General features: G+C 27.9%; 2 protein-coding genes across 2 annotated transcripts in view; one reads left to right on the forward strand and one right to left on the reverse strand.

Annotated features, from left to right (window-relative positions):
- LOC145276883 (transmembrane emp24 domain-containing protein 1-like) overlaps positions 1-734 on the reverse strand; it is an 89,342-nt gene extending 88,608 nt beyond the window's left edge. The window contains exon 1 of the mRNA XM_080128307.1: positions 268-734. Within this exon, the coding sequence (XP_079984433.1) occupies positions 268-459 (192 nt within the window). The 5' untranslated portion in view covers positions 460-734. The remainder of the gene's footprint in view (positions 1-267) is intronic.
- Positions 735-973: 239 nt separating this feature from the next.
- LOC145276882 (uncharacterized) overlaps positions 974-13,274 on the forward strand; it is a 126,195-nt gene continuing 113,894 nt past the window's right edge. The window contains exon 1 of the mRNA XM_080128306.1: positions 974-1,917. Within this exon, the coding sequence (XP_079984432.1) occupies positions 1,575-1,917 (343 nt within the window). The 5' untranslated portion in view covers positions 974-1,574. The remainder of the gene's footprint in view (positions 1,918-13,274) is intronic.

Below are 13,274 nucleotides of genomic sequence, written 5' to 3' on the forward strand. Positions count from 1 at the left end.
AACACCGTTCTCTGTGGATTTCTAAACTGGGTAGTTAATTCTCATGGTTTCTTATTCATTAATCCTGAGTGTTAACTTTCTGTTATTTTGCTAAGTTACTTTAAAAAAAAAAAAAGAAGTTTTTTTTTAACATAATTGGCACACTTAATTTTTGCTCGGCTTTATTTGCGATTCTTAAGAATAACAATTTCAATGGAATAAAGGAAATTCTTTTGAGATTTATAACAAGTGAAAATGTTAAAAAATACTTTCTAAAATTTTTCTTACCTGATATTCAACTTCCAGAGTTGTTTCCCCTGATTTCGTGATTTGCTGATAAAAGCATTCTTGTGAACCTGGCGAGATTTCCACTGTTAAATCGGTGTCGACTGAATTAACACTTATTAAGTTAATAAAGAGACAAAACAACGATAGTAAAACCTTGCTTTCCTGATGAGATGAGTTATTATTTAGAAACATTATTGAAGCGATAATTTAGACTTACTGCATAAATTTAATTCTGAGTTTCTAAAAGAAAATCATTAAATTCCGATGGACAATTCACGCTCTGCAAGTTTCTTATTTTTTCCTCCTCCTCTTTCTGCTTCTGGTATTTTCATAAGTTTTGTTGGAATCACCAAATATAAATAAGCTTTCTACGTTTATGTTGTTTTGTTATTATTTCTCTACAAACAGAAGAACTCTTTTTAATGGATTATCAACCGGATATATAGGAAGCATGGCGGATGTGATTTATTTCAGCCAGCAGTAAATCATCTCCTCACTTAGAACGCATGCAATAAATTAGGTCAAAATAAAATAATAAAATATTTATTGATATAGCCATATCCTAAAATATGTATATTAAATTTTTACTCTTATTTTTTTTCTTAACGAATCAACATTTTCTATTCACATTCGTTTTTTTTTTTTTTTTTATTATTATTGAACAGATCTTCTGCTGAATATTACCGGCGAATTACATCTATTTTGCATACAGGATTTTATGAACAAAGTCGCAGGAAATAGTTCCTTTCAGATAACTTGTATTTGATTATTTATAATTTTTAATAATAATGAAATCAAGGTATTCATTAGTTGAAATTAACGATTATTTCATACAAAAATAATTGAATATCATAGTCATTTTTAAACCGCAGTTTAGTGTTCTTTTTTATGGACTATGTCAGTCAGTACCTCATGGTGACTTAGCTTATTCTTTTGCATTGATAAAAGCGAATACTTATTATGTAGGTGTTTATTGTACTCATTATCTAAAATATTGTTTGACTTAATGTCATTATAATTGTCACTAAGTTGTCGCATGCATTTCTTCATCAAATGAATATTTATTTATAGTACGAAATACTTTGTTTTAAATACTGCTTACAATTATGTTACCGACAAGAGTTTCTTTTTTACAACTCTGCGTAAAAAATCTTTGTGAAGATTTTTACTTGGCCATTCCATCTGCAGTTTTTTTACGCATACTTTTTTCGGCAGCATTGATTGTTTTTAGCAGTAAAGCTTCCTTGTTTTCCTTCTCAGCTTTTTCGTAGATTGTTATTCATGAATATCTGGATGAAATTTACAAAATGGAATCTTCAAATGTCGAGGATCCGAAATCAGAGGGGGAAGTTATGCAGCAAATCTCGAATTCAGTTCCACCTGAAGAATTACCTCAGGTGGGAAAAGAACCTCAAGAGGAAGAAAACTATTGCGATGATGACGGCGAGATGGAAACCGAAAAAGAATTTCCCCCCTCCGAAAAAACACCTTTATCTGATGAATTGCAACATGGTTATCGCATTCTTTGTGAATTGATGTCCGATTCGCATAAAGCTGTCAATTGGCCATTCTTAAATGCCGTCGACGATTCCATTCCGGAACTTGAAGACTATTACGAACAGATCACTCGTCCCATGTGGATGAAAAAAAGTAAGTTGATTTCGTTTCACCCCCCCCCTCCCCATCTTTGTTTGTTTTTCACGTTTGTTGGTAAACTTAAAAAGCTGAAACCATTTTATGATGTGATGATACCTTATCACGATCAATACCAAATCCATAAAAATATCCATTTTTATTATTATTATTATTGCTTTTCATAAATAGGATTTCTAATTATCATTATAATTTTTTGATATATAATAATAATAATAATAATAATCTTTAATATGATGGAAATTTGTATTGGTACTTTTAATATTTTTTAACGTTTTTACTTTGTAAATTCATGGGAGGTGTTTATTTTGTTGGGAAGTGATTATTATATATTTTTTATTTCAATATTAACATCAATTATAAATTACTGTTATTTTTAGTTTCAATCATTTAAATATGTAATTAACTGATTCATAAAATCATTTTTAATGAAGCCATTTAATTATTTTCGACTAATATATATATATATCTTGTCAATTTAAAATATCTTCAGAAATCTAGATTCTCCCACAATTGTGTCTGTAAATAATCAAAACCCTGATTTGATTCTAAGATTATTTAAAAAGCAATCGATGTTTGTCCTCACAAATTTATTACTTGAGTTTAACCAAAAGAATTAATTGATCGGTGTTAATTTTTTTTTTTTTTAATTTTGATATTGAGAAATATAATAGTTTAAAATCGGACATTACAACTTCTTAAAATAAAACATGGAAATTAATGTTGATGGGACAATTTTCGTATGTCTATGCAGTTGTAAATAACGCGAAGCTAAAATTATTAAAATGGTGATGATGATCAGATCAAAGTGCAGCTGCTGTTCAAAATGCTATGTTGAACATTTACTTGCATTGTTTATTTTTTGTGCAATTATTTACTTTTAGATTTTGATACTTCTACAGAATTTTAACCCGAGCTTCAGCAAAAGTTTATTTGGTTCGGTTCAAATTCTGTAAAAGCAACAATATTTTTTCACCTACTTAGTCTTTGAATGATGAATGTTTTATCAAAAAAATTGTAAAAACACAAAAGCATGCATTTTACTGCTCCCTCTCTGCCCAATAAACAAAAACACAGGTGAAGAACATTCAAATGACATATGTCTGTCGTTGTCTTTCTTTTGGCAGTTTTAACAATAATTATTTAAGGTAAGGGTTACTTTCGACGTCGTAAATTATTTTCAAGAAAATTAAATTTATGTTAAAATGTTTTTAAAAATCGTAACCTGGACACTTAGCCACGGAAAAAAAGTTTGATTTATTTATTTTTCATAAATAGTAATTAACTCTTAGAATCTTCATCCATTTCATTTTTATGTGACAAATTGGCCTTTTGGCCGAGATCAGAGTGTAGTATCTGTTCTTCAGATGCGGCACTTCCATTTCTCGTTCTCTTTCAGTGGAGGAGAAATCCTTCACGACTGAGACAATTTTTATTTTTGTACCTTTTCTCCACGTTAAAAAACGACCCTGGTGTCTAACTCTGTCCCGTGGGGAGGCATTGTAAATAGATACTACATAATAGTATTCTGTGTGTCTCCATGCTGTGGAAACACAGCACAAAACGCTCATTATATTTGACAATTTGGTAGACTAAGCATCAAAAATAAGGTTCACGTAGCCGTTTTGTGTTGTCGTAATTTAAATATGGGACACGCGCCTTTCTATCAGGTAAAAAGTAACTAAAAAAAAAAAAAAAAAAAAAAAAAAAAAAAGATCAATGTGCACTGATTGTCAAATCTACAAAGGATGATTATTCCGAAAACCGTTATTAATATGGGAAGGTTGAAAATAAGAAAATGCCTTTCAGAATAAACACACCCAACTTCCCCATGTTAAAAACGGCTTTCGGAATAAGCACTCTTTGCAGGTTGGACAAACAGTGCCACATTGACCCCCACATTGATAAAAACTTTTCAGTTTGGGGAATTATGTGGAGGGGGGGTATTTTTCTTTACATTAGGTCCATTGGTACCTCTAGCGCGCCAGTCCCCCCTCCCCCATATGTCACCCGATGTAACTAATTTAATTTATTATCATCATCCTAACTTTTTTTACCATTTTAAAAGGAGCTTCAAATAAACTGCTGATATTTTTTTTTACAGCATACAAAAATGATGAAAATGCGAGATAAAAATCGTGTTTACATTATCGACGCTTTAAAAACGTTCCTCGTTCCTGTGTAGTGACGTTTTTTAAGCCGTTCACACACCCATGTTTTAAAAATCTAGCAAAAATCAAATAAGTCATATTTTTCTGAAATTTTCTATATTTATTCATTTTTAAATAAACTTACATAATAAAAGTAGGTTTCGTTAAATATATTAGAGAACATTTTTTAGGTGTTCTTGTTCTACCCCGTCCTATGTTTCATGTTACGAAACTAAACAAAATAAATATAGGTCGATAAAAATTTCAACATTTTTTTAAAGCTGTAAAGATCGAATAATTAAAAAAATAGGGTTTGTATTACTGTACATATAGATTCGAAAAAGTTGTCAAAAAACAAATATATAACAAATAAATGTTATCAAAGGCAAGATAAGTTACTTTTCTACCTAACTGGATATATTTTTCGTGTTTTTATTCAATGTAACATGCTTATTCAGCTCGAAAAGCATACAGTGTTTACCGATGTAATACATCGGCGATGTATTGGAAAATTCAAAATGGCGCCCGACACTGTATTTAACACGGTAAGTTCAGGAAAAGATGTTATAAATAATAAACTAGATAAAATACTGTTAGAAACTCGCTCATTATATGTTACCGTGACATAAGTTGACATATATTCGGTATTTTTTTAATAGTATTTTGTCTAGTTTATTATTTATAACACCTTTTCCCAAACTTACCATGTTAAAGAGAGTGTCGGGCGCCATTTTGAATTTTCCAATACATCGGTAAACACTGCATGTTTTTCGAGCTGAATAAACATGTTACATTGAATAAAAACACGAAAAATATATCCAGTTAGGTAGAAAAGTAACTTATCTTGCCTTTGATAACATTTATTTGTTATATATTTGTTTTTTGACATGTACAGTAATACAAACCCAAAAAATAGTTATTTTTTTACTTCCCTTAAAGTTGTAAATAAAATTGAACATAAAATCAATATTATTATGTTAAAAAAAATAAACACTTTTTCTTGATAATTTTTTTTCTCGGTAATATAATTATTTAAATTATAACAAAAAAAAACAGAATTCTAAAAAATAATTATTTTTAAAAAGCTTTAAATGATATTAAATTCCAATATTCCGCGATATGAAGTTTAAACAAAGATTTTTTATAACAGGTTTCCAATAATAAAAAATATATTCATATAATAAAATATATGACTTGATATGATAAAAATCCAAAATCGCCCTAAAAATAAAATTTGTTTGATTTGATTATTTGAATTGATAAAAGGTGAACTTGATTTTTTGCGCCTTTTTCCAAAAAAGTATGAAGGCCTTTGAGCAACATTATCTTTATATACATAAGTGTCAACAGAAGACGTTAAAATTAATTTTATTTTATTAACTCTCGTCTGTGTAGTTCGTTAAAAAATCTATTTTTTTTTTTTACAATATAAATATGAAAATCCCGTAGAAAAAATCGTTACTTCCATTAACCATTATAGTGCAAACGCCTATCCATAGAAAGTGCCACAGAAAATAGTAAACACGAGATAATGACGTTGCTGTTATTGTGTAAAATGGTGACGTTTTACACAAAGTTACGGAGGCACCTATAGGTCCACCTCCTCAGTTTACCTTAAAATGATGACTTTTAAAGGTTTTTGACTTTGCTGAATAAGAAAATCTCATTTAGATTTTGCAGAGAGACATAGTTTTCAAGATATAAAGACCTGTATTATGCACTGTAATTCACTGGCCGTCATGTTTGTATGCGCGCGATAAACAAATCTACTTTTCTGCGACCGACACTGTCACCTAGCAGGAACAAATCCGCTCTTTTTTGTTTCACAACCAAGAAATTAGTAATGTGCATGCGATGCGAGAAATTCTACAATTCTAAGCAAGCCCTTATTGGCTTGGTTTGGCCACTCACTGTCTTCGGACCAATCAATGTTTTGACCACCAGCGATGAGCTTAGCAGGCTTTTGAATGCCTTTCCTCTTTACAGGCAGTTCCAGTAAAACAGCCAACCAGAAGGATGGAACTCAACTCTCTCTAGATATAAGGCATTTGGATGCCTCCAACTTTTTGCCTCCTTGAGACTTGATTTTAAAGCCTAAATGATTAGGCTAAGTTATCATTATATATGTTTCCCAGAGACTTTTTTAAGGTCAGGATTATCAATCTGTCATTAATGCCTTTTTCTTCAAATGAACATTAATTATGAACTTCTATAATGTCGAAACAAGAATTGGATCTTTTCATCAGAAGGCATTATACTAACCCCTTCAATGGCTGTAATTAATCTGATTTTCAAACGGTGATGTACCCGAATACCAGTTCCTGATGGAGATAAAAGAAAGATTACCTTTCAAAGTTGTTACCAATCTATTCAGAGGCAAATTAGGCATTTCCTTTTTTGCAACAAATTTGTGTCGAATTTTAGAGGTATGCTTTATTGTAATTGTTACGTTAATTTTTTGCCACTGTCTGGAAGCAAAAACAGGTGAGATAAAATATCTCATAGCGTGTAAAACAAAACAATTACGACTTTTTTTCACTTCGTTGAGTAATTTCATGTTAAGAACAGCTTTCGGAATAGACACCCCATTGCAGGAGATGAAAAAATATTTACCCTAAATTTAACTGATATTCGTTGTCAGCATCCCCGTCCTCAAATACTATTTAAAAAAAATGAAGGGTGGGGTAGTGTTGGTCGCAGAAAAGTAAATTTGTTTATCACATGCGTGAACAAACATGGCAGCCAGTGAATTACAGTGCATAATGCAGGTCTTTATATCTATCCAAGCACAAAAGATTAATTCCTATTTAGTGGAATAATGTATGTGGCAACAGAAATTCAACAAATTTAATTTCATATACAATTATTTTCTGTAAAATTTGAAAATCGTTTGTTTTGATTTTTTTCTATCAAGAATTTCCAAAAATTAAAATTTTATTTTGTGTCTTTACCAGGGAGTGCTATATCAAGAAACACCAACTTTTCTTTCTTCATTGGCGAGGTTCAAAACATTTTTCAAAGTTTCAAACTGACCATCTTCATACAATTAAAACAATTTTATTAAAAAAAAGGGTCAATGTGGCCTGGTTGTCCCACTGAAGACTTACCTGCAAAGAAATGCTTTTTAAGGGTATTACTCCCAACCTTCCCATGTTAAGAACGGCTTTCAGAATAAACACCCCCCAACCCTCCCCATGTTAAGAAAGGCTTTCAGAATAAACACCCGCCAACCCTCCCCATGTTAAGAACGGCTTTCAGAATCACCCTCCCCCCCCCAACCTTCCCCATGTTAAAAACGCCTTTCGGAATAAACACTCCCAACCTCCCCATGTTAAGAACGGCTTTCGGAATAAATACCCTTTGCGGGTAAGCCTTCAGTGGGACAACCAGGCCACATTGACCAAAAAAAAAAAAATTTCTTGAGATAATCTTCGCTAAAAAAAAAAAAAAAAATGGTTAAAATCAAATTCCATCTGTCTTTTGTTTTTTTTTAAATTTTATTTCAGCTGATTATTCTGCTCCACAATGAATTCTGCTGAAAAGTCACTTCTGATTAATTTTTGCCAGTTTTAAAATATGCAAACAAAGTTGGCTGCTTTTCAAAATAACAAAATATTTTAAAACTGGTAAACATGGTCAATTTGCGGCTTGTAATTCGCTTGCAATCTTTCCTCAAAATAATGCACTCTCCAATTTTGAATCAACTTAGTCCCCAATTTTTTTTCAAAAAACCTGGCAACGCTATTCCATTTTAATATACTTTTCAAACAGTCATACTAATAAATGCGCCGCATAACGTTGAATGTTAGCGAAAGGGATAGACAATTTCCATTCAAATCAAGTCGGGAATGACTCGAGGAAATTAGCCAAGTTGTTCAAGAATTACATACATTAACTTTACCAACTGAATTCTGGTAAGCAAAAACAATTATTTTAAGAATTCTTTCTTTATTTCAGTTAGTAAGAGTGGAACCTATCATCATACGATCCCCTAAACAGGTCAATTGAACCTATATTAAATAGAATATTTATTTATTTATTTTTTTTTTTTTAATCGAGAGTAGACATATGTATATTAAATAGAATATTTATTTATTTTTTTTTTTTAATCGAGAGTAGACATATATATATATATATATTAAATAGAATATTTATTATTTTTTTTTTAATCGAGAGTAGACATATATATATTAAATAGAATATTTATCATTTTTTTTTTTTAATCGAGAGTAGACATATATATATTAAATAGAATATTTATTTTATTTTTTTTAATCGAGAGTAGACATATATATATATATATATATATATTAAATAGAATATTTATTATTTTTTTTTTTTTAATCGAGAGTAGACATATATATATTAAATAGAATATTTATTATTTTTTTTTTTTAATCGAGAGTAGACATATATATATTAAATAGAATATTTATTATCATTTTTTTTAATTGAGAGTAGACATATATATATTAAATAGAATATTTATTTATTTTTTTTTTAATCGAGAGTAGACATATATATATTAAATAGAATATTTATTTATTTTTTTTTAATCGAGAGTAGACATATATATATTAAATAGAATATTTATTTTTTTTTTTTTAATCGAGAGTAGACATATATATATTAAATAGAATATTTATTATCATTTTTTTTAATTGAGAGTAGACATATATATATTAAATAGAATATTTATTTTTTTTTTTTAATCGAGAGTAGACATATATATATTAAATAGAATATTTATTTTTTTTTTTTAATCGAGAGTAGACATATATATATTAAATAGAATATTTATTATTTTTTTTTTAATCGAGAGTAGACATATATATATTAAATAGAATATTTATTATCATTTTTTTTAATTGAGAGTAGACATATATATATTAAATAGAATATTTATTTTTTTTTTTAATCGAGAGTAGACATATATATATTAAATAGAATATTTATTTTTTTTTTTTAATTGAGAGTAGACATATATATATTAAATAGAATATTTATTTTTTTTTTAATTGAGAGTAGACATATATATATTAAATAGAATATTTATTTATTTTTTTTTAATCGAGAGTAGACATATATATATTAAATAGAATATTTATTATTTTTTTTTTAATCGAGAGTAGACATATATATATTAAATAGAATATTTATTTTTTTTTTTTTAATCGAGAGTAGACATATATATATTAAATAGAATATTTATTATCATTTTTTTTAATTGAGAGTAGACATATATATATTAAATAGAATATTTATTTTTTTTTTTTAATCGAGAGTAGACATATATATATTAAATAGAATATTTATTTTTTCTTTTTTTTAATCGAGAGTAGATATATATATATATTAAATAGAATATTTATTTTTTATTTTTTTTAATCGAGAGTAGACATATATATATTAAATAGAATATTTATCATTTTTTTTTTTAATCGAGAGTAGACATATATATTAAATAGAATATTTATTTTTTTTTTTAATCGAGAGTAGACATATATATATTAAATAGAATATTTATTTATTTTTTTTTAATCGAGAGTAGACATATATATATTAAATAGAATATTTATCATTTTTTTTTTTAATCGAGAGTAGACATATATATATTAAATAGAATATTTATTTTTTTTTTTTTAATCGAGAGTAGACATATATATATTAAATAGAATATTTATTATTTTTTTTTTTTAATCGAGAGTAGACATATATATATTAAATAGAATATTTATTTATTTTTTTTTAATCGAGAGTAGACATATATATATTAAATAGAATATTTATTATTTTTTTTTTTTAATCGAGAGTAGACATATATATATTAAATAGAATATTTATTTATTTATTTTTTTTTTTTTTAATCGAGAGTAGACATATATATACTAAATAGAATATTTATTATCATATTTTTTAATCGAGAGTAGACATATATATATATTAAATAGAATATTTATTTATTTTTTTTAATCGAGAGTAGACATATATATATTAAATAGAATATTTATCATTTTTTTTTAATCGAGAGTAGACATATATATATTAAATAGAATATTTATTATTTTTTTTTTAATCGAGAGTAGACATATATATATTAAATAGAATATTTATCATTTTTTTTTTAATCGAGAGTAGACATATATATATTAAATAGAATATTTATTATTATTTTTTTTTTAATCGAGAGTAGACATATATATATTAAATAGAATATTTATTATCATTTTTTTTTTAATCCAGAGTAGACATATATATATTAAATAGAATATTTATTATTTTTTTTTTAATCGAGAGTAGACATATATATATTAAATAGAATATTTATTATTTTTTTTTTTTTAATCGAGAGTAGACATATATATATTAAATAGAATATTTATCATTTTTTTTTTAATCGAGAGTAGACATATATATATTAAATAGAATATTTTTTTTTTTTTAATCGAGAGTAGACATATATATATTAAATAGAATATTTATTATTTTTTTTTAATCGAGAGTAGACATATATATATTAAATAGAATATTTATTATTTTTTTTTTAATCGAGAGTAGACATATATATATTAAATAGAATATTTTTTTTTTTTTAATCGAGAGTAGACATATATATATTAAATAGAATATTTATTATTTTTTTTTAATCGAGAGTAGACATATATATATTAAATAGAATATTTATCATTTTTTTTTTAATCGAGAGTAGACATATATATATTAAGTAGAATATTTATCATTTTTTTTAATCAAGAGTAGACATATATATATTAAATAGAATATTTATTATCATTTTTTTTTATCGAGAGTAGACATATATATATTAAATAGAATATTTATTATTTTTTTTTTTTAATCGAGAGTAGACATATATATATATTAAATAGAATTTTTTTTTTTTTAATCGAGAGTAGACATATATATATATATATTAAATAGAATATTTATTTTTTTTTTAATTGAGAGTAGACATATATATATTAAATAGAATATTTATTTATTTTTTTTTTTATCGAGAGTAGACATTTATATATTAAATAGAATATTTATTATTTTTTTTTTAATCGAGAGTAGACATATATATATTAAATAGAATATTTATCATTTTTTTTAATCGAGAGTAGACATATATATATTAAATAGAATATTTATCATTTTTTTTTTAATCGAGAGTAGACATATATATATTAAACAGAATATTTATTATTTTTTTTAATCGAGGGTAGACATATATATATTAAATAGAATATTTTTTTTTTTTTTTTAATCGAGAGTAGACATATATATATTAAATAGAATATTTATTATTTTTTTTTTAATTGAGAGTAGACATATATATATTAAATAGAATATTTATTATCATTTTTTTTTTTTTATCGAGAGTAGACAATGTATTGTGGATGCATTGTCAGCAGCTCCTATAACTCTCACTTCTCTTTATTTGTCTCCCAATCCTCGTTTAGAATGAGTGGTTTTTCTGACAAAAGAGGAAAATCCTGTATTCTAGCTCAGCAGTATTTTTGCATGAGTAATCGTCTAAGATGCCAGAAATTTTCTGTTTCTATTTCTATCCTTGTAAGCATGTCATTAATAAGGGTGTTGTAGGTAAACGTTTTACTGGGCTGACATTATCCGCCTAATATTCAGGGACCCAAATCTTGAACTAACAACTAAGGAGGCCGTCCTATCAGAAGGTGCAAAGTACTGGGGCTGCTGTATTGCCATTTGGTGAATGGATTCTGGACCATGCAGTAGCTTCTGGTGAAGCTTCTCAATGCCATCTTAATGGGTAATTGTTACGGCTTTACCTTATCATGGTCTACAAAAAAAAATATTTCTTCACTTCTTTTCTCTCTTACTTTCCCTCTGTTCTGCTTTAACCAAGTCTGTTGACCTATTCCGTAAATCCTCAAACTCCATCATGAAAAGTCTCCAGAAAGAATACACGATTAAACCGAGAACTCCAGCTTCCAACATAGACCTCCGCTATCTCCAACATCAGGGGTCTATGTTCCAACCTTCCAGAGGTTAAAATCCAATTACAGGAGACCAAACCACCAGATATATTCTTCCTAAACAAAACTGGCATTGGACCGACTATTTCCCTAGATGAGATTATAATTAAAGTATATTCGAATTTAACATCCAAATCTGACCCCCAAGATCGCCATTGGCATAAAATATGTGTCTACACTAGAGATGCCTTTCCATGCGGTCGGGACATCTCCAGAGAAGATCCTAAATTGCTCTATATGTGCTTTTGGATTGCACTTGTCCACACTATGCATTTATATTTTCCCTCTATCGCCCCATAACAGCAGAGTTACTATCTTTAAGAGAAAACTGATCACATCCTGTTTGCTCATCCTTCCTGGAGACTTCAATGTTAACAATGTGGAATGGTTAGCCCACTCAAACAAGACAGATGATATGGGGAGGTTCTGTCACAATTTCTCCATTGCTTATGATCTTAGATTGTTCACAAAACCACCTGTGTACCTGACACTGATAGTCAGTATGCAAGTCTCCTAGACTTTTTTCTCACAACTTGCCCTGAACTATGTTCATCTTCTGTTCTGTCTGCACTGGGATCTTCTGACCACTCGGTTGTCTCAAGATAAAAACAAAATGTAATGTCCTGATATACCTCTCCATTGTATAGTATATCAATACTCTATGCTTGACTGGGATAGCTTTCATACATTTATATCAAATCTATCTCTGCATTCCATGTTTAAATTGAACGTGTCTTCTATAGTATCAGACCTGATGGAATAGTCAATTATAGATATAGACTGCTTTATACCCTCCAAACAATTCCAGCAAAAACCTAACAGCCAGCTCTGGTTCTCTTCAGAATGTGCTGCTGCCATTGAGCACAGAAATCACAATTTCCATCGCTTCCAACATAATAGATATATTGAGATTAAAGTCGCCTTCAGGACTGTCAGTAACCACTGTAAAAGAGTAATAAAGAATGCGAGACAGTTGTATGTTCAGTCTATCAAGTCCAAAGTAGCTAAGCGGCAGCTTGGTTCCTACCAATTTTGGCATATAACAAACACGGTCCCAACCATCAGCAATGAATTTGATGTAATCTTGTCAGCATCAGACAAAACCAAACCCTTTGCCAAAAACTTTGCAGCTAATTCTACTCTATGTGATCAGGGCTGTCCCCCCCCCGTTTTTCCTCCTGTCTGAAAA

The sequence above is a fragment of the Euprymna scolopes genome, chromosome 5 (genome assembly GCF_053919585.1).
Source record: "Euprymna scolopes isolate OS-2025 chromosome 5, ASM5391958v1, whole genome shotgun sequence".
Lineage (NCBI taxonomy): Eukaryota > Metazoa > Mollusca > Cephalopoda > Sepiida > Sepiolidae > Euprymna > Euprymna scolopes.